Consider the following 20589-nt stretch of genomic DNA (forward strand, 5'->3'; position numbering starts at 1 on the left):
AGGGTTTCTCAAACTGATGTGACTTCAGAGGTCCCTAGATTTAAAATCTTGTTAAAAATATGGGTGCTGAGTAATAGGGACAGTTCCTACACTTTGAGAAATTTCCATATTTAGGTCTCAAATTAAGAAAGACTTAATAGGGATTTCCCTGGTGATCCAGTGGCCAAGACTCTGCACTCCCAATGCAGGGGCCTGGGTTTGTTCCCTGGTCAGGGAATCCCAAGATCCCTCATGCCACAACCTAAGAGTTCTCATGCCTCAAGGATCAAAGATCCTTGCCAGAACTAAGACCCAGTGTAGCCAATTTTTTTTTTTTTTAAGACTTAACAGTAAGAATTACAAGGCCTGAGATACCAGCAACATCAAGCTAAAAGAGCTACTTTATTAAGATGCATAGTGTCCCCTCACAGCATCCAATGTAATAGAATGAGAATGCAGAATCTGAAGTCTATGTGGTAATTCTGGCCACTTAATAAAGATTTTAGGTAAGTTACTTATCTTTGCACCTCAGTTTCCTCATTTGTACCCATCTCATTGGGCTGTTGTGAAAATTAAATGGGTTAATACATGAAAAGTGCTTAAACCAAGTATTTGGTGTAAAGTGAGAGTTGGATAGAAGCCATCATTACTAACCACCTGGGGAAACTTCAGCTGGATTTGGTGTCCAGGCATCCAACTGGAAAGGCCTGCTTGGGAGTGTCTTGTCAATATAATTTGCATAACGGTTGAGGTCTTGCTGACGTCAAGGTCTCCTTGCAGCTCCAGGTCAGATATAGTCCTGGAAGTAGTTCCTGTCACACAACAGTCCCACAGTCACCCCACCAACCTTGCTTCCTACCCAACTCCCAAAGCACCAGGAAGTGAAACAAAGCCCCGTGCTTCCAACTCACCCTTGTCCCTCTCATCCCATCCCCCAGGGTTCCACTTCCTCCTCCTCCTCCTTTTCACCTTCCATCTCCTATCCTAAATGGCTCCCAGAATGGGAACTAGAGGTGGGAAAAGCATGGGAGACATTATACAAAAGTGAAGTGAGCTCCCCTACCCCACCCCCAATTTCCTTATTTCATGCATATCCACCTTTCTCAGAAGGCAAGCCATTTCTCACTCAAACTGAGATAACATCTCTGAGGCTGGTAATGTTTTATCCCAAGGGTGGATTTACCACAGAGTCACATTTGAATCAGAAATTTCACTGGGCAGTTTTGAATAGTCCTAAGGGAATGGAGACCTCTATCGAGAGTAAGTTTCTCAGAGAAAAAGGGTCAACCTCTTGGAAAGGCTTTGGGAGCCATCTGTGTGGTCATCAATGGCCTCATTCTGACGTCCAGATTGTCCTGGGACCCTGCACTAGGGTGGGGACAGTCCCAGATTTGGGCCACCCTCCACTCCCACGCCCAACCTCACAGTCTCAGCTGTTTCACTGAGTGTTGCATCAGGGATGGTGATGAAATCGGTATCAGCGGATTTTACCCATGGATGCAACAGGCTGAAGGACCAGCCAGGGTCGCTGACACAGTGCACCTTCAACTAGCGAGAACCCTGGACTTTCTAGCCATGGTGAAGGGCTTGGTGATAGGATGTCTCCAGTTGGATTTCTAGACCACACTTACACACTGGTGTCCCCTATCCCCAAATCACCTGAACCCCACAGAGCCCAAGAAACTTGGGCCACTAAGGTTGAGGAATCAGATGGTTCTTAGCAACAGCTCTCTCCTCCCAACAGCACCTCCCCCCCCCAGCCTCCAGAGTGAGGCCTGAAGTGAGGGAGCAGTATACCTTATACTGAACAGATGTGGCTTCCCAGTTCACAAAATGCCTTCATGTCCATTCTCTCCTAGTGAAAACAACACTTCTCAACAGAGAAAAAGAAGCCCTCTTAATTCTTGGATTGAGGGCATCAGGTGGGAACCCAGCTTCATTCCAAACTGAGCTTGCCATCCTATTGGGAGATAAGGGATTGCCTCTGTTTTGGTTTTTTACTCAGGCAGGAGGTGAGGAAATTAGGTTTGAAGGGAGGGCTAATATAGCTTAGAGACACAAAAAGATGAGAAGGTTAAACAGGAAGGAAGTTGAGACTAGATTCATTTAAATATTTGCTGTTCCCACCCCTCCCCCTGTCTTCGGCCACTTTGATTCCTGGAGAGCGTCACACAGAAGTCTCATCCCAGGCCTCCAGCCACAGCCACCACACGACTCATCTCCCCTGGAACTGAGGCTACTTACCTGGGCTCCCCACGGAGGGGGATGATGCAGGAGGGGAATCCCACCTGCTGTGAGTCACCTGCTAGTTTAAAGGGCGGGTCTCACAATGCAGGGACCTTAAAAAGAGACTCAGAGAACAAGGGGAGAAAATCCACAGGAAGCAGCTCAGAAGCACGGTGAGCACAGAACAGACAGAATCGAATTCAGAGCAAGGGGAAGTGGACAGAGGTCCCACAGGACTGCACGGCACGCAGCCAGGCGGACTGGAGAGGCAGGCCACGAGATGCTGGGGGACGGAGCCGTGCTGCTGCTGCTGCTGCTGCCCTGGACAGCTCAGGGCCGGGCTGTGTCAGAGGCCGGCGGCCCCGCTTGGGCTCGGGGCCAACAGCTCTCACGGCAACTCTGCGTGCTGGCCTGGAGGGCACACCCACCAATGGGACATGTGGTGAGTGGCGGCGGCCCCCAGAGCCGGTCTGAGCGCTCCAGGGCTGTGGTGGCGACGCTGTGGCCTGGGGTGGACGCTGGAGGGCTGAAAGCCATCGGCGGTAAGAGAGAACCGTGGCTGAGAGAACCCCTGGAGAAGGGATCCAGGGAGAGTGAGGACCCAAAGGTCCAGGTAGGGTTTGAGAGTACTTACTTCTCTACTCTTCCCACCCCTCCCCCATTTCAGGATCTACCAAGAGAAGAAGGAGGTGATGAGACTACAGAGGATGTCCCCCGTATCCAGTGTGAGGACGGCTGTGATCCACAAGGACTCAGGGACAACAGTCAGGTACAAAGACGAGGCTGGGCCCCCAGGCAAAGGGGACTGGAGACAGAGCTGGACACCGTGGTGAATGAGTCAAGTTGTATCTGTCCTTGTCCATTCAGCCTGCTGTAGCAATAAACCATAGACTCAGTAGTTTATAAACAACAGACATTTATTTCTCACAGCTCCAGAGGCTGGAAGTCTGAGGTCAAGGTGCCGGTGTGGTTAAGTGAGGGCCCTCTTCCAGATCAGACTTCTTGTCTCCTCACATTGTGGGAAGGAGTAGGGAGTTCTGTGGGTCTCTTTTATAAGAGCAATAATTCCACTCATGAGGGCTGCATCCTCATGACCTAGTAACTTCCCAAAAGTACCATTTCCTACCACCACACTGGGGGTCAGGATTTCAACATATGAATTTCACAGGGACGCAAACATTCAGATCACAGCCATGTCTTAAGAATGGTAAATATCAGGTGAGTCTTTGGTGGAGTAATTAGAAGGGATCTGTTTTGTTTCTTTCATTTTGATTTTGGCTGAGCTGTGCTGTGCCCAGCCAGGGATCAAACCCATGGCCCCTGCAGCAGAAGCGTGGCATCTTAACCACTGGACCGCCTGGGAAGTCCCCGTATCCGTTTTCTTTCACGGCTTTCTTTCCCCCCTAGTCCTGCTTGCAAAGGATTCATCAAGGCCTGGTTTTTTACGAGAAGCTGCTGGGTTCAGACATTTTCACAGGAGAGCCTTCTCTACTCCCAGATGGCCCTGTGGACCAGCTTCACGCCTCCGTACTGGGCCTCAGGGAACTCTTGCAGGTATGAACTAGGGGCCTGGAGGAGAGGGGCTTGCAGGTGTCAGAGACGGGGCCTGGGGTAGGGGTGGGGTGACGACTTATAGAGTCCTCTCTGATGGTGTCCTGTGTCCTTTCAGCCCGAGGGTCACCACTGGGAAACTGAGCAGACGCCAAGCCCTACTCCCAGCCAGCCATGGCAGCGCCTCCTTCTCCGTCTCAAGATCCTTCGGAGCCTCCAGGCCTTTGTGGCTGTAGCTGCCCGGGTCTTTGCCCATGGAGCAGCAACTCTGAGCCCCTAAAGCCAGAAGCTCAAGGATGGCACCCAGACCTCCATGGCTCAGTAACGCTAAGATCAGTCTATCAACCTGGACACCTGTGAGCCAACAAGTTCATCAGTCCGTTAATTTTAATGAGACTTATTCTGTTGAAAAATTACCAAAACTGACTGACTTATGATGTTGACCTAGGAGAGGCTGAATATTTATTACATGGGAAGGGAATTTTGGGATTATTTATAGTGGCAGGAGCTTGGGGATGAGGATTATTTATTATATTTATACTGAATTATGTACTTTTTTCAATAAAGACTTATTTATGTGGATCTCTAAGTCTAGGCTTGTCAGTAAAAAGAAACAGAATGGAAAAATAGGGCCAAAGCACTAAAAAATGCATCCTTCTGCTCTGCAGGGCTACGGTGGAAAGGGGTCTTACCTCGTGACCCCTTGGTATATAGAGTAACTGGGATCTTTTTGGCCATAATCCCTGCTAAGGCTGAGCAAGCTGAATGAGGTTACAAGGGAATGCAATTGGGAAGTATGGCTCCTAAGCTTGGCCCTCTCTTGCTCCTTGGCCCAGGGCTTCCTTCCCTGCTTTCTTGGCCAAAAGTGTATTTGGTCAATGACAGGAGTCCCCAGGCACTGCGGGATCGGAAGTCAGAGCTGCTTTAAGCAGAAAGGGCATTCCAGAAAGATGAGTTAGTCTTATCAGTCACTAAGATGTTGAAAGCCTTCTATACTGGAAAGAAGCCACTGCCCTGAGCCTTACAGGTGCCTCCTAACTGTCCTGGCCTGCCCTTGAATGCCCGTACCTCCCGGCACAAAGGCAGCCCGCAGGCTCCTAGTCGGAGCCACGGGTAACATCTCTTCTGAGGCATTGCTGCCTCTGCCTTACCCATATTATGCTTCTCCCTCACACCCCCCAGGGTTAACCCAGTTTAGAAGGGGCACATGCCTCATGTCCCATCCTTGGAGAGCAACATCCTGATGTGAGGAGTAGGAGGGGCAAACGCACAGAAAGATCTGAGGAAATGTAGCTCCTAGTAGTCAGAAGGGCTCAAGGGCCCATCTGCATAGAAGTGGCTGGGGCTGAAGACGTCAGCTTCATCCGTGGTGTTCTGGCAAGGCAACAGTGGATCACCGTTGGGCATGATTTCTTCAATCCTCATGCTGTTCCTAAAGACTAGATCGTCCAGAGAAAGAAGTCAGGCCCTGATCTCAGACTAGGAGTTCCCAGACCAGCAGGGAAAGTGAGGGAAGATGGCAGCAGCGGCCCAGAGAGGGCCTGAGGGGGGCCTTAGGTGGGGTGGGGGAGGCATGTGTATTTCCTAATGAAATCAATCGCAGGGAAATCGGCCTTTCTCCAATGAGGAGCTTAGAACACAGGCTTTTTCTGTGGTGAGTGAGGGAGGGGAGCTGGGGAAGGCAACATGTCCTCTCCTCCCTGCTTGCACACCATCACTTACTTTCCATGTCCTCGGTGTTCAAGTGTCTCAGATCATAAGGCAAATCCGGTTCCGGCATGGTCTGCAGATCGAGCTCTGGGACAGGCTCCAGCTGCAGTTCTGGCCCCAGGTGTGGTTCTAGGACTCCCTGTGACATCTGGTCTAGAATGGGCTCCAGTGTGGGCCCCAGCACGGGCTCCATGCTCAGATCCAACCCTGCCTCCAGCAGCGGCTCTAAGTCCAGGCCTGGCGTGTGCTCAGGCTCTGAGGCAAGCCCCAGGTCCAGCTCGAATGACTCCAGGTCTGGCTCCAGCCTGAGCTCCGGCAGTTGCTGCAGTTCATCCACCTGTCTGGATACCCGATACAGACGGAAGAGCAGGGCTCAGTTGTCTAGGTGAAGTGGGGAATGGCAGAGAAAGCAGAGGCTATCTTTCTAGTCTAAAAAGGCATTAGAGCAGAGGGCTTAAGACCACAGGCTCTGGGATTAGGCTTCCAGAGTTTAAATCTTATCATTTACTAGTTGGAGGACCTCAGGCAAAGTGACCCAACCTCTCTGAGCCTAAACAACCATACTTGGGAATACTTGGGAGGCAGTAGGGTGGTTCAAATCAGGGCTCTGGAACCTGAGAGACTTGGACTACTGAGCAGCCACGTACCCGAGGCAGGACGCTTCGTCACATTAAACCTCAGGTTCCTCAGCTGGAAGCAGTAATAACAGTATTTTCTGCCTCACAGGACTGTTATGAAGTTAGTAAATAAGAAAACGAACACAAAGCTTTTAGCCCAGTGCCTGACACATAATGAGCTTTCATTAACTGTGGCTATTACCATTTCTGGCTTGGCTGGGTTCTCATAAGGATTAAATGAAAAAAGGAATGTTCTAAAAGAATCTAGTACTATGCTTTGCATCAAGTGGATGTCCATTAACGTTAGTGATGATGACGATTATTATCAGGGAATCCTGATGGAGACAACCTAAGGATGGCAGCAGGAAAAGAAAGAGAGGCTGAAAGAGCAGGAAAAAAGCCCCAGAGGGCTGGGAGCCTGGGTCGGTAAGAGAGAAGGCTGAGGAGACCCGAGCTGGGACAGTCTGGGTCACTGTATTAGCCAAGAAGGGTTAAGGAAGGTGGGCAAGGAGTTCATATCTTACCTGTTAGAGACAAAAATGAGCTTGTGTTTCAGGTATTTCTTCCGTTCCTCGGGATTAACTATGGGGGACAGACGGGAGGCGGGGGGGTCAGTGGCTTGGACACAGCGCCCCGGGGCCCCCAGTGCAGGTGGTCCTGACCGCCGTGTCTGCCTACTGACTAGCGTCCCACAGACAGACCCCTTCCCTCCTCTGGACGTTGGCTCTCCCACGATGCCGCGGGAGAGCTGTGCTAACGGGTGCCTGTGGACCCCTGCACTCTGCAAGGGAAACGCGTCAGTGGCTCTCACTTTTCTCCTGGGAGTAGCACCCGAAAGCCTCATCCCGGGGGATCCGCGGGTAGAGGAAGCGCAGTGGGTTCTCAGGTACGTTCTCCTCCGTCAGCATCTGGTACTGGCTGATGATCTTGGTCAGCGGCAGTGACTGCAGCACCTCCTTGGTGAAGGGCTGCACCGAGTTGATGAGCACCTCGTCTGGGGAGCGGACGGGGGGACAGGCAGGCCTGAGCGGAGAGGCTGGGCCACCCCAAACCTGCCAAGGGAGCTGGGACAGAGCAGGGAGCCAAGGGCAGGAGAGGGGAGGAAAGCAGAGGCTGGGGGGGCGGCGGGGCTGCTGACCGTCATCTTGGTGTTCCACCCAGGAGCAGGTAATGCCCCCCTCCAACGTCTCGCTGAAGCGCAGCAGGAAGGTGCCGGAGACAGTCTTCTTCAGCAGCCGGCGCACCTGGTTCCGGCTCACGAAGCCCATGATGCGTCTGCAGCGCGGAGAGCAGCTGTGAGGCCCTGCTGCTTCCGGCTCCCCGTGCAGACGGACAGAGTGCCAGGGCTGGGCCCCAGCTCGGCCAACCTGTTACAGACGGCTCCGTGCTGGCCAGGTCATTTCACTGGACTGACAGTCCCCACCCCCCAGGGCTGAAGGAGGTGTGACGCTTCAGTGAGAGCACTCGGGGGAACAGCCCCCTGTGAAAGGCACAGCGCTGCCCGAGCGGCCGGCGGTGCAGCAGGCGGTGCTCAGGGGTGGGGTCAGACCGCCCCCCGGGCTCACTCCCTTAACCTCACGTCCTCGCTTGAGGGTGGCGACACCCACCACGCAGCAGGGCTGGAAGGGTGACATGAGCGAACTCATCAAGGGCACCTAGCGGGCTCTGGAGCGCTGCGGCCGCCTGGCAAACGCAGGCCAGGAGACTGCCGCCGCGCACGTGCGGGGTGTGACCCGGCATTGGGCTCGCACCCTCCCTCTCCCTGCCACACGGGGGCGCGCGGAGTCCTCGCTCCAGCCCGGGAGGCAGCGGGCCGGAGGCAGACTGACGAGGCCTTACCCGTCCTTCCAGAGATCCTTCAGGTGGTCATGTATCAGGTCCAGAATCTTGTCGAGCCACGTCCAGAACGGTAGCTTGCCAGGGGGACTCTCTCGCTGGAGGAGGGACAGCAAGGCACGAAGGGGTGCAGAGCTGCCCCGGGGGTGGAGGGGGAGGGCTGGGGGAAGGGCCAGTAACTGCAGGCCGGGACCCAGCTGCAAGGGATGCGGGGAATTACCTTAATGAAGTCGACCCAGGGCAAGGACGCATCCTCAGTCCTGGAGTTCTGCCCTGTGGAAGGACAGTTCAAGATGATGGAAGGAGGCAAGGCCAAAGGTCCTGGGGCAGAAAGGATGGAGGGCTGGGCAGACAGAGGCTAGGGAAAGGCTGAGAGAAAAGAAGTGTCGGTACCGAACAGCTTGTCCCTCAGCATGCCCAGCTGGTCTGAGTCCAGGCCTCGCTTAACATAGGAGGAGAACTGCCAACTGAGGGCAGGGCCCAGCAAGCTCCACGGGGCCTTCGGGGGGTTGGAGAAGAACTGCTGGTCCTGCAGAGGCGGGAGGGGACAGGGTGGCTCAGAAGCAGCGCCCTCACACCAAGCTCCACGCCCCTCCCGCCTCCCCTCCCCGGCGGGCCCCACCTCCTACCTCGGGGTTTGAGCTGAGCAGATTGAACCACAGAACCGAGGCCCATGCAATTGAGAGCTGGTTCATGTTAGAAATAATCACCACAGGGAGGGTGTCCGTCTGAGGAGGGGACAGAAATCACCAACGAGGGATGTGAGGTTTCCAACTGCAGATGCTTGCTAAGGGCCTGACCACAGCCTACCCTGAAGGGTTTCTGCTTGGCCCCTCCTTATGTCTCCCCACAAAGGCACTTCATTTTCACTCACTGTCAGCTCCTGCTTCAGACCCTGGTAGGTGTATCTGACTGTGAAGCTAATGATGTGCAATTCCTCTGTAACGGACAGCGGCCCCTGGGACAACACAAGGCGCGGTGATCAGAGTGCCCCTAGCAACTTCCTCCTGCCCCCAACCCTCTGTCCAGGCCTCACCTTATTGTTGCCTTTTCCTGAACCCCCTGAACGCTGCTCCACCAGAGTCTGTGAACGGAAGACAGGGAGAAAGAATGCCAGAGAAGAGACCCCAGGGCCCCTGGAACCCCAGTTTTGCCCTCAGGACTTCCGAGGGCCTGGGAACTTCCCCCAGCCTGTTCCACTGCACTACAAGCTTAAAACAGCATCCCTCTGGCACTTCCCTGATGGTCCAGTGGTTGAAAATCTGCCTTCCGATCGACATGGGCTCGATACCTGGTCTGGGAACTAAGATCCCACATGCCACAGGGCAACTACGCCCACATACCACAACTAGAGATCCTGTGTCACACAAAGGTGCCATGTGCTGCAACTAAAATCCAATCAAGCCAAATAAACAAAAATAAATATTAAAAAAAAAAAAAAAGCATTCCTTCTTAACCACCTTACCAGGTAGCCAAAGTCCCAAATTAAGCCCTGAGTCTGGCCTTTCTCGGGGGTCAAAGTTTTCTGGTTTGAGGTCAGAAGGTTGAACTTCCGGAAGCTGTTCCAAGGAAAAAGAAGATACATGGAGGTCAGGAGCAGAGTCCGGTAGGGAAATAACAAAAGTTCCACTTCATTTCAGACCTCCCCCCTCCTTTCTCTGTCTATGCACCACACAAATCAACCTCCTCCTGGTCTGTGTCCCCAGCAGGCCCACAGTCACACGTGACTGTGTAGCTCATGCAGTGCACAGAGTCTGCAGCATCCTTGTTAGGTACCTACCCTTGTGATTTGGGAGGATTCCTAAAAAGAAAAAAAAATCATTAGGAAGCAAAATAATGTAGAAGTAAGGGATTCAGTCTTTGGGGTCAGACAGACCTAAGTTCAAATAGCTCACCAGTTATGTGGCTTGCACTAGAGACATAAATTCTCTGAAGTTACTTCTTCATTTGAATAGTGCATTGATAATATTTAACTCCTGGGGTTCCAGTGACAATTTTAAATTGAGTACTTGACAAGCTACATGTCACACAGTAAGGACTCAAAAGGGATGAACTATTTCTATGAGGTAGCAACGGAAGGGGAAAGAACACAGCCCAAGGGCCTGGTTGTGAACGGTAGCTGTCTCCTTCACTCCATCACCCCATGTCCTGGGCGCCTCCTGGTCCCACCCTTCACCTGCCCCAACTAACCTGTCAACGGAGACTTCCGCAGTCAGTGATTCATTGCCTTCCTGGAGTCTCACTAGCAGCCTGGAGGAGAGGGAGGTAGACGGGGGGAAGTGGTCAACCTCAATCTCCTGGATAGAACAGATGTTTAAAAAAGATAAGGGAAGAGATGAGAAGAGGTAAGTGGACCGAGGGGAAATGAGAGAAGAAACAGCTCAGAGTGAGAAGATCTGAGAAGCCAAAGAGCAGACAGTGTGAGGGCTGGAAAAAGGAAGCAGGAGTGAGTTCTGAGATGCCAACCTTGTTCGGACGGTGAACTTGCTCCCTGTCTTGAGGATGAGGGGTCGATGAAGAGTTTGGGGCATGCAGGGCTGATTTTCTACTACAAAGGCTCTGGAGAGATGTGGAGAGAATACACAGAGGTCAGTATCTGTGAGAACGGCCCCCTTCCCTCTGGCCCCGAGGGTCCCTGTCCCGGCCTCCAGACCTGTGGAGCAGGCGCTGCAGCAGCTCTGTGACCTGGGCCTCCCGCAGGTCCACACCTTTGCTCAGAGGGTCCCCCTCGTAGGAGACCATGTGACTCAACTCCCTCAGCTCCTTCAGCAGCTGCCGCAGGTGGAACAACAGCTTTGCTCCATCTGTGAACCTGGGTGATGACACAACCCAAGGAAGAAAGAATCGTGAGTTTCCTGGAACCCCCAGACAGGCTCCAAAAGCTCCTCTTTAACTATGTGGAAAGTCATAAACTGATTGGGACAAAAAAAGAATCCAGGAAGTGTATGAAAGATTATTCAACATTGTCCACAATGCAGGGAATGAAAATGAAAGCCACTTTCACATATAAAACCAGTAAAAGATTCATTAACATAATAAAGCGAACACATGATGCTTGATCTCTACTTTTTTTAAAGTGCTTTACACATCTTCATGCATTTAATTCTTAAAACAACCCTGTGAGGTAGGTACCATTTTATCCCTATTTTATGGAGGATAAAGCTGTGGCACAGAGAGAGAGTGAAGTGACTTGCTCAAGGTCATAAAACTAGTAAGGAGTGAGGTTGTATGTGGCCCCAGGCAGTCTGGCTGTACAATTCATACTTTTTTTTTTTTAATTCATACTTTTAACTTCTATATTTTACTGTTTTTATAATAAGAAATAATAGCAATAGACAATGTGGTAACAGGAAAACAACTGTCCACTACATAAAAGCAAACAGACTGGGATAACAGTTTGGAACTATTTTTTAAAAAGCCTTAAGAATATACATATGTTTTACAGTATTCCATCTCTAACATACATCCTAAGGAAATAATCAAACAAACGGACAGATAGATGGTCACAGTTCATGGCTTTGTTGTCTGTAATAGAAAAATTAGAAACAGTTGGTATTGGGTATATGTGGTGGTAATTTAGTCGCTAAGTCATGTTCGTCTCTTTGAGATCCCCAGGTATAAATTATGTTATAGTTACATTGTGGAATACTATGAAACCATTAAAAATAATGATAAAATAGGTGGAAAATTTTAATATGGAAAATATCCAAAAATATTAAATTAAAAAATATAAGATAGCATACGTATATGGTGTAATCTGACTTCTGTTTAAAACAGATGTATATTTGTATATATGCATAGGGAAAATCTGGAGAAATGTATTCAAAAGCATTAACAGTGGGTACCTCTGCATGATCAGATTATGCAGATGGATAATTTTTACTTCTTTTCCTCTTTTCAGTAGTCTGAAATTTTTTCAATTGGCATATATTTACAATCAGAAAAAGCAATAAAGCTCTTTGTAAATAAAAACAATGAAATAAAAGAACAACACAATAACAACACCACCACCAAGAAGATATATTCTCCAACCTGGGAATATCACTTCCAATAACTTACAGAAATAAATTAGGGCTGTAAATAAAGATGTAACTATGAGGTTATTTCTGGAGGAGGAAAAGGCAACGCTCTCCGGTATCCTTGCCTGGAAAATTCCACGAACAGAGGAGCCTAACAGGCTACCGTCGATGGGGTCACACAGAGTTGGACACAACTCAGCACACATGCAAACACACAAGAGGTTGTTTACTACGGCACAAAAGTGACAAATCGAGAATTCCCTGGCAGTCCAGTGGTTAGCACTTCCACTGTAAAGGAGATGGGTTTGTCCTTGGTCACAGAACTAAGATCCCACAAGCCAGCATAGCATAGCCAAAAATAAAAAAGGCAAGAAACCACTCCCAGGCCCTAGTTTGCCAATCCTGCAACTGTAATTTAAACACTTATCCTGTACCCTAACCCTACACACCTGTTTTCAATTTACCTGAACAGTTGTGATGTATTTTTATTTATTTATTTGTAAACTTTCAGCTGCACCACATAGCATGCAGGACCTTAGTTCCCTGACCAGCGATCGAACTCATGGCCTCTGCAGTGGAAGGGTGCAGTCTTACCACTGGACTGCCAGGGAAGTTCCCTGTGGTATATTTTTAATAAATTGCTGCTGCTGCTGCTAAATCGCTTCAGTCGTGTCCGACTCTGTGCGACCCCATAGATGGCAGCCCACCAGGCTCCCCGTCCCTGAGATTCTCCAGGCAAGAACAATGGAGTGGGTTGCCATTCCCTTCTCCAATGCGTGAAAGTGAAAAGTTAAAGTGAAGCCGCTCAGTTGTGTCCGACTCTTTGCGACCCCATGGACTGCAGCCTACCAGGCTCCTCCCTCCATGGGATTTTCCAGGGGTGCCATTGCCTTCTCCGTTTAATAGATTAAATTATAATAAATTTTCTCATGAGAAAATATTTAAATAATAGGTATCTTTCAAATCAAATATATTGAAGGACACATTATTTTTTTTACATCACAATAGGTAATATAAGATAGTTTACTAGAAAACAATAGCAAGAAATTAAAAGCAACCCGAATATCCAAATATAGGCATTTATTAATTAAATTATATTACCCCCATAAAGGGAACTATGACCCATCTATTAAAAGTATCATGGGTAGGGACTTCCCTGCTGGTTAAGACTCCAGGCTTCCACTGCAAGGGGCATGGGTTTGATCCCTGCTTGGGGAATGAGGATCCCACACGCCGTGTGGTATGGCCAAAAAAACCATATCACAAGTAAATATTATATACTGCTAAGTTAAAAAAACAAACTCACAGGTTTCAAAGTAGTTTGAACAATACATTTCAATTTTTGTTTAATAATATTATAGTAGCTACAACTGGATATTAAGGTAACAGGTAATTTTCTTTTCCTTTTTTCGCGGCATTATATTCATTGCACTAAAAAAAGGTAAAAAGATATTTCTCTGGTGATTAAAGAGGCAGGAAAAATTGGACTGTGGATCAATTCATTATCTTCCCCAAAGCAAAGACTGGGCTCTGGGCTTGCTGGGTGGTGAGAATGAAGAGCAGCATGTAGCCGCAGTCAGACAAGGGAGCTGAGACCATTCTGGGGAGTAGAGATTAAGGAGGGCGGTGTCTCTCGTCATAAAGAGGCCATTGTGTGTGTGCTCAGTCACTCGATCGTGTCTGACTGTGACCCCACGGGCTGTAGCCTGCCAGGCTCCTGTGTCCATGGGATTTCTCAGGCAAGAAAACTGGGATGGATTGCCATGTCCTCCTCCAGGGGATCTTCCCGACCCAGGGACTGAATGCGGGTCTCCTGCATTGCAGGTGGGTTCCTTACCACTGAGCCACCGGAGAAGCTCACTCAGGGCCTTATAATCTACGAAGCACAGGCGGCAGTTAGGACTAGGGACAGGTGAGCCAGCGTGAGGTGGGGGAGCGGCCTCTCACCACTTTTCCAGATGTTCCAACCCTCCGACAGGGGGCGCTCCAATGCAGGCTTTCTGCTGCTGGACTTTCCACTCCTCCAACTTGGGCAGCAATAGCTCAATTAAGGTAGTTAACTGGCCTAGCAGTGCTTTGGAGACATCCAGCACCTCCTATGGCAGACATAAAGTAAGTACTGAGAGCCTCTCACCATTACCCTCCACCATCCAACGAGGCGTGAAGAGACAAAGGAACCAAGGCCAGGAAGCCAGGGCTCCTGATGCCTCCTTTTCCCCAGTTCCCTGCTGCCCACTCCTTCTGTCCTCTGACTCCCACCTTTCTCTGTCTGTCCAGTTCATTGAGTGTTTCCTGAAGAATGTCCATCCGTCTGGTCTGACGGGGGTCCAAAGAAGGTGTCTTCACTGGATGGCAGGAGAGGGCGGGAGACAAGCGCTCAGACCTAGGGCTCCTCCCCCTCTCCTCCCTGACCCAGACCTCAACTAGAGGCAGGAGAGGGGAGTTTCAAAGGGAGAAGAAGGGGAACCAGGAGAAGCACAGGCACCTCTGGGCCCTCAGGCAAACTGCATCACCTTGCTAGAAACAGAAGCCCACTCCATCGGCCAAGGCAGTTTCCCAAACACCTCCTCCAACCTTCACCAGCTATCCCTCGGTTTACATCACTACCCTGACCTCTACGACATACCCTGTCACTTCCAGCGTTGCAGGGCAGCAGGACTATAACCAGCAAGATGCAGCCACAAGTGATCACCACTTACTGGGACTTTTCCCTTCTGCTCTACTCTACCCCCCGCCTCCCGGTAGGCACCCCACCCCCCAAAGTGCTGTCTACCTGATTTCTCGATATTATATCGGAAACAGAAGACATCCTGCTGGTCTTTCAGTTGGCTGATGGATTTCACCAGCTTCTGCAGAAGAGATGAGACCCCAGTGAGGCTGCCTCGGTGAGAGGAGGCAGGTTGAATCCTGCCCACCCTGGCTCTTGCCACATCTACCAACCTCCTTCATAGCTTGTAATTTCAGGATCCGGGAATCAAGTTCATGCTGCTGGCTCTCCCCAGGTGCTTCAGGGGCTGGCTCTCGTTGCTCCTGAAATAAAAGGCTATGAGCACTTTTCAACTCTGACCTGTCACCCCTAAAATCCAGACCTGAAATTAAACCACAGGATGTGGAGAGATCTTGTTCTGAGGCAAATTTCCTGAGTCTTTCGCGTGGTCCCTCTCTACTGCAGGAGCTTTTCAACACACTACCAAATTGTTCTCACCAGCTGAGCCCTCTGAGCCCAGGTCAGAATTCTTTTTTCTTCCAGAAGGAGGTTAAAGATCATCTCAGCCAACTGGGTAGAGCCAGTGGGAAGGGCCTGCAGTAGGAAAAGAGGAAGAAGTGATAGAACTCAACTGCCATCAATGAACTACCACCTCAGACCCTCCCCACTGGTGACCTCGGTATTCTCCCCTTCTTCAGGATCCCAAGCCCTACCCGTTTTCACCACTGGTTCCTCAAACCCTAGCCTCTTTAATAGGATCATCTAGACTCTGCCCTTCTCTCTTCCAGGGATCCCCTAAATCCAGACTCTGTCCTTTTCCCCCCAAATCTTCTCCTGTCCATTTGAACCTCCAGGTCTTGTTCCACATTCCATATCCAGAAAGTCCTCCTCTTCACTCAGCTCCCATTCCTACTGTGTTATCCCCCGCTCCTCTGAGTACCTGAATGTCCCGATAGAATTTTCGCAAGTTGTGCTGTAGCAAAAAATACTCAGGGTCTTGGCTGCATCGGCCACACTCAGAGTTGAGTTGGTCCAAGAAGTGGAAGAATAGCATATTAGCCATGGCAGCATCGTTCCCCAGCGCGGCTTCCTGCCTGGGGACCAGGAAGAACAAGGATGAGTGTGTCTGCAGGACTGGTACTATTGTGAGGCCTTTCAACCCCTTCCAGGTGTCTCCAGGATCCTGGGGGCTCAGGAGAAAGAAATCACTCTCTTCATCCCCCCCCGATTCCCAGAAGGCCTCACCAGTTCTGATCTTCAATCCAGACAGCCAAGTGCTGCCGAACGTCCATCGGCAGGAGGCTGTTTGAGTAGAGCTCATGCAGCTGGTCCTGAAATGGGCTGTCAAGGTTCTGGAGCATCTCCCACTGCGCCATCTGGGGTCTGAGCCTGAAGGATGCAGGTTCCCAATTGGAAATTTTGCTGGACTAAATCATCCACAGTCTCATGATTATTTATTATTACAAATTTAAAAATTAAACCATACCAGCAAGAAAAAAATTAAAGTCTAGATTGATCCCACTTCCAATCTTGGTCCCTTTTCCTTCTCTCCAGAAGTAACCAGTATTACCAGTTTGGTGCATATTTTTCCATGGAGTATTATTTAAGAGCTCCAATGTGTAGGCCTTTTTTGTTTCAGTGGTAATTTTCAAATACACAACAAAGTTGAGTGAGTAGTACAAGGATCATCCATGTACCCGTCACCCAACTTCAACAATCAGTAATGGTATTTCCAAAATCTTTATTTCATTTATCTCCCCAGTGAACTTATACATGCATTTGCTTGGTTTTGTACACACTTATGCTAGACCATTTAAAAGTCAGTCTTGAGTTTTTATTTCAGCATTATCCCTGCTGGCCCCAAACCTTTTATCAGAGGCTGAAACCTCCGTGGAGATAAACTGCTCTCCCAGTTGGAAGGAGGAGCTCCACTCTTTACCAGATGCTTAAGATGCCTAAACACTGTGGAAGGGGTCACTCAATCCCTAGGACTATGACACTTTTATGACCTCTGTCAATTTCTAATTCTTCATGTGGATTATCAACTTTGTGAGATAATCAACACACAAATTTCAATTGAGTGAAACCAATTTCACTCAAAACTGGTTTTTGCCGGTCACCAAACAGGCTGGGTGAAGAACTGTTCTCCTTACCTCTCCCTGCCCACTGCCATCTGTCTGTTTAGAAAATCTAAACTTCTTGCAGCCTAAGCCTAACAGAAAAGAATAAACACCCCCTTCTGTGGGCTAAGAAAAGGTCACATGATTTAATTACAATCAAATGCTTAGGGTGGGAAAGATTCTTTTCCACCAGTAATCATTTCTTCTTCTGGAAGTAGGAACAGGGGAAGAAAAGAATTGGGCAGGGACTCCGCCATTTTAACCCTTTTAATAGAGCTTGACTTTTTAAACTCTGTATTTGTATTGCTTTTAAAAAAAAAAAAACAAATGACCAGGCCTCAGTTCCTAAGGAATTAATCAGCTTGTATTAATAAAGCAAAGCAGCAAGTAAACCCTGAGGTTTAAATATGAAAAATAAAAACAAAAAACCTGGCGTTCTTAAATAGATTGCAAAACACGGAGGTTAAGGGCTAAAAACTCTTCTTTCTCCAGTTACCTATTACTCGTTCAGGTGCACATTTTGTTCTCCACAAGCTTTTCTGAATTGAACTGTAATTTTTTTCTTTTGCTGAGGATCAGAAATAACACAGACCAACCTGAAGAGTGGGATGGGGTGGGAGGTGGGAGGAGGTTCGCGAGGGAGGGGACACATATATACCAATGGCTGATTCACGCAGATACATGGCAGAAACCAACACAATACTCTAAAGCAATTACCCTCCAATAAACCACACACACACAGACCAAAAGGTAAGTGTTGGCCAAGACGCTGAACCAATGCAACAACGCCAGGTTTCGGGTCTTGGAAGCAGGGGTGTTTCTGGAATGGGGCATTACGATTGGACCCCTAGGTTGGCCAGGAGGGGCAGCAAGCGACAGCTCCTATTTCTACCTGGAAACAGAGTCTGACCCCTCCGGGGTGTACCCGCCCGGGCCTACCTTCCATCTGAGGAGAAAACTTGCGCCTCCACCTACACCCCCGCGCGCCCCCTCAAGGCCAGTACCTGGTCAGGGTCTCAGGCCCAGGTCCCAGCAGCAGCTCCGGCCCAGGCTTCCGGTCGCCAGAAACGTTCCGGCACCAGGGCCTCCAGACACGCCCTCGGCTTCTGCCGGCGTCTCGGACCCGCCCCCTTTCCGCAGGCTTGAGAAAGAGGCAGAATCTCAGAGCTCTTCACTTCCAGACGGGCACCTCGGCACCGGCTGCCAATCAGCCAAACGCTTCCCCAGGCCGTGAGCTCATTGGCGCCACCACAGCACCGCCTCCCCGAGGGGCGGGGCAGGAGGAGCCGAAGCCACACCCCCAGCGCCCGCAATCGGTGGGCGGGCTCAAGTAAGCCCCGCCCCGTGCGTGCGGAGGGAGGAGCCCGGTTAGCAGAGTTGCTCAGGACTGAAACAGCTGATTTCCGAGAAGCAGAACCCACTCGGCGGAACCGAGACTAGTTCAAGATCTTGGAGGCGTTGATCTAAGAAGCGGGCGGAATTGCGACACTTTGGGACGGGAAGGGGAGGGCTCAAGTAACGACAACAGTAACAATGACAAAATCTGCTTTATTGTTGGTACGGTGCTAAGCATTAGTACAGCGTGCCGTTTCTAATTTCCACGAAACCTATTGAGATGCAAATCATTACCCTCACTTTAGAAATTTTAAAAAACTGAGTTTGGAGAAATAAGTTACTAGTCAATGGTCACTGAAGCTCTGACAAGTGGAGCCTGGATTCCAAGCCAAATCCTCTGATTCCAAACCACAAACTTTAAAATTCTTACACGTTACAGTACTGCTTTTCTCCTTGATAAGAAATCAGAGATTTGGATTTTGAACACACACATTACAACTTACAGGATACTAGGTCTAGTCATCAGTGTTTACCACCTTCTTTTATTATTTACTTATTTATTTTTGGCCACATCGCCAAAAGGTGAGCAGAAAAACGTTAGCTCTTCTCATTCCCCTCTTTCTTTGCCTTTTTGTCATCTCAGAACACTTAATCCTGATCTGGTTATGGATTGTAGTTTATAGAAGGGAAGGAATCGGAGAGAGTTCTGCTGGATTAAGTGGACTGGATTGAATTCTCTTTAGTCAGAGGTCACTATCTTTTTATTTTATTATTTTTTATTTTGGCTGTGCTGCATGGCTTGCATGATCTTAGTTCCCTGACCGGGGATTGAACCTAGGCCCTCTGTCAGTGAAAGGGTGGAGGCCTAACAGTTGGCTCCTACCACCTTCTTCTATATCCTAATATTCCAATACCTAGGATCTAAGCCACAGTTGTTGAATAAGGTCCACCCCCAGCATGGATTTGAACTTACTACTTCTGACACTAAAGGGGCCATGACAGTTGTTTCTTCCACTTCACTCATATCTGAGGTGCTCCCCAAGACCTCCTCGCTGGTCTCTGGTGGAGGGGTGTTTGCCTCTCTCTCATAGTAATACTGGATCAACCGCTGAACCCCAGCCTTCAGTGCAGGTTTAAGTGCAATGCCGATCGCTAGCCCTGTGGGTCCCCGTGACGGTCCAGCCATGGCCGTCAGAAGGTCATATCCCAGATCTATGACCCCGTCTCGGCCTCGTGCCTTGGCCACGTCCGGGCAGTTCTGAACGGCATAATACACTGCTGTGCCCAGGTTGTAGAAGGTTCCCACTCCCGGCAACATCTGGGCTATGTTGTGCACACTCTGCTCCTGCTCCTGCTCACAGTCTTTGGCGGAGGGCGACCGTCGGGCTCTCCGTGGGCCTGGGTTCTCTCCAGCCCACAGCTGCAGAGCAGAGGTCAGAGCATCTACTGACACTCCCCTCCCTCTGCTTCTGCTTCTCTCCAGCTCTTGCAGATGTCTGATGAGGGTCTGTGTAGCGTTTACACCCCCTTGGCGGTACAGCTGAAGCTGCAGGACCTGTACATCAGCTTGACAACCAGCTCTCTCCAGGGCGATCGTCAGTGGCAGGCTCACCAGGAACCTGGTGAGAGGGGCCATCTGAGTGAAGCCAGGGAGGGATTTGGGAAGAAGGGTCTGGCAAGACAAGGGGTATGAGGAAGTTAGCGAGGATTCCAAGGGTGAAGGAAGATGTAGTAAGACATCCGTCTGGTTTCCAGATGAAATGGCGTCTGCAGTGTGCAGCAGGAAGCAGCAAAGAAGTAGCTCAACTGGTAACATGATGAGTCTGAGACCATGCAGGTTCGTAGCAGGGTGGACTGGAGAGAGGAGAAACCAGAAACATACAAACTGTCTCCTTAAGGGCTGTGGTCCGAAAGGAGCCCAGGACTCAGGGCGAACCTCACCTGTTACTTCCAAACTTCTGATCTTTTTTAGCTAAAGGACTAAAAAACAGGAAACTCAACCCAATTGTTCCCACTTGACCTTCTCCATCTTCAGGTCTTCCTCAGCATGATTCCCACCCATTTATAAGGAGCTCCAAATTACCACACAGTCCAGTGATTCAGAAGTGAGACCGCCTTGATGGATTTGGTAGCTCCTCGATCCTGTTCTGCCGACTCCTCTGCCCCACGAAGAGAGCAGATGTACTGGCTTTCCTCTAGTATCAGTAAGAGATGTAATCTCTGCAAATATTTGTTCCTCTGTTCTGGCTTCTCAGACTTTGTGCACTTGTCCCACACTTGGCCTCAGTATCTAAAAACTTTGGCATTTGGCATTTCCAACCAATCCCTGCCACGTTCCCACTTTAGCTCATGATAGAAGCTGGGAGACCCAGAATCAGAAGAGATTAGATGTCTATGATTCCCTTTTATTTCTCTTTTCAGTTTAAAAATTAAATTAGCAAGCTACAGTGTCTCATTGGGGATTTATTACAGGGGGATGGATGAGGAAA

At 49.7% G+C, this 20589-nt stretch overlaps 3 protein-coding genes across 3 annotated transcripts; 1 reads left to right on the top strand and 2 right to left on the bottom strand.

The window, feature by feature from the left end:
• Positions 1–507: 507 nt before the first annotated feature.
• On the top strand, positions 508–4338 carry IL23A (interleukin 23 subunit alpha). Its single transcript, XM_043446692.1, has 4 exons — positions 508–2647; positions 2873–2974; positions 3613–3759; positions 3875–4338. The coding sequence occupies exons 1-4, from the start codon at positions 2486–2488 to the stop codon at positions 4034–4036; spliced, it is 573 nt and encodes a 190-aa protein (XP_043302627.1). The 5' UTR covers positions 508–2485; the 3' UTR covers positions 4037–4338.
• STAT2 (signal transducer and activator of transcription 2) lies at positions 3102–17936 on the bottom strand. The gene is made up of 24 exons (XM_043446691.1): positions 17770–17936; positions 15891–16034; positions 15586–15739; positions 15144–15239; positions 14879–14968; positions 14712–14787; positions 14198–14283; positions 13886–14034; positions 10573–10731; positions 10386–10478; positions 10110–10169; positions 9700–9720; positions 9385–9478; positions 8956–9003; positions 8794–8877; positions 8549–8647; positions 8313–8448; positions 8140–8192; positions 7923–8017; positions 7222–7358; positions 6895–7077; positions 6608–6665; positions 5479–5807; positions 3102–5195 (listed from the first exon to the last, which is right to left on the bottom strand). The coding sequence occupies exons 2-24, from the start codon at positions 16019–16021 to the stop codon at positions 5053–5055; spliced, it is 2574 nt and encodes an 857-aa protein (XP_043302626.1). The 5' UTR covers positions 16022–16034; positions 17770–17936; the 3' UTR covers positions 3102–5052.
• A 357-nt stretch (positions 17937–18293) lies between these two features.
• On the bottom strand, positions 18294–20361 carry APOF (apolipoprotein F). Its single transcript, XM_043446856.1, has 2 exons — positions 20184–20361; positions 18294–19954 (listed from the first exon to the last, which is right to left on the bottom strand). The coding sequence occupies exon 2, from the start codon at positions 19914–19916 to the stop codon at positions 18993–18995; it is 924 nt and encodes a 307-aa protein (XP_043302791.1). The 5' UTR covers positions 19917–19954; positions 20184–20361; the 3' UTR covers positions 18294–18992.
• Between the last annotated feature and the right edge of the window lie 228 nt (positions 20362–20589).

This window comes from Cervus canadensis, chromosome 25 (genome assembly GCF_019320065.1).
Source record: "Cervus canadensis isolate Bull #8, Minnesota chromosome 25, ASM1932006v1, whole genome shotgun sequence".
NCBI classification, from domain to species: Eukaryota; Metazoa; Chordata; class Mammalia; order Artiodactyla; family Cervidae; genus Cervus; species Cervus canadensis.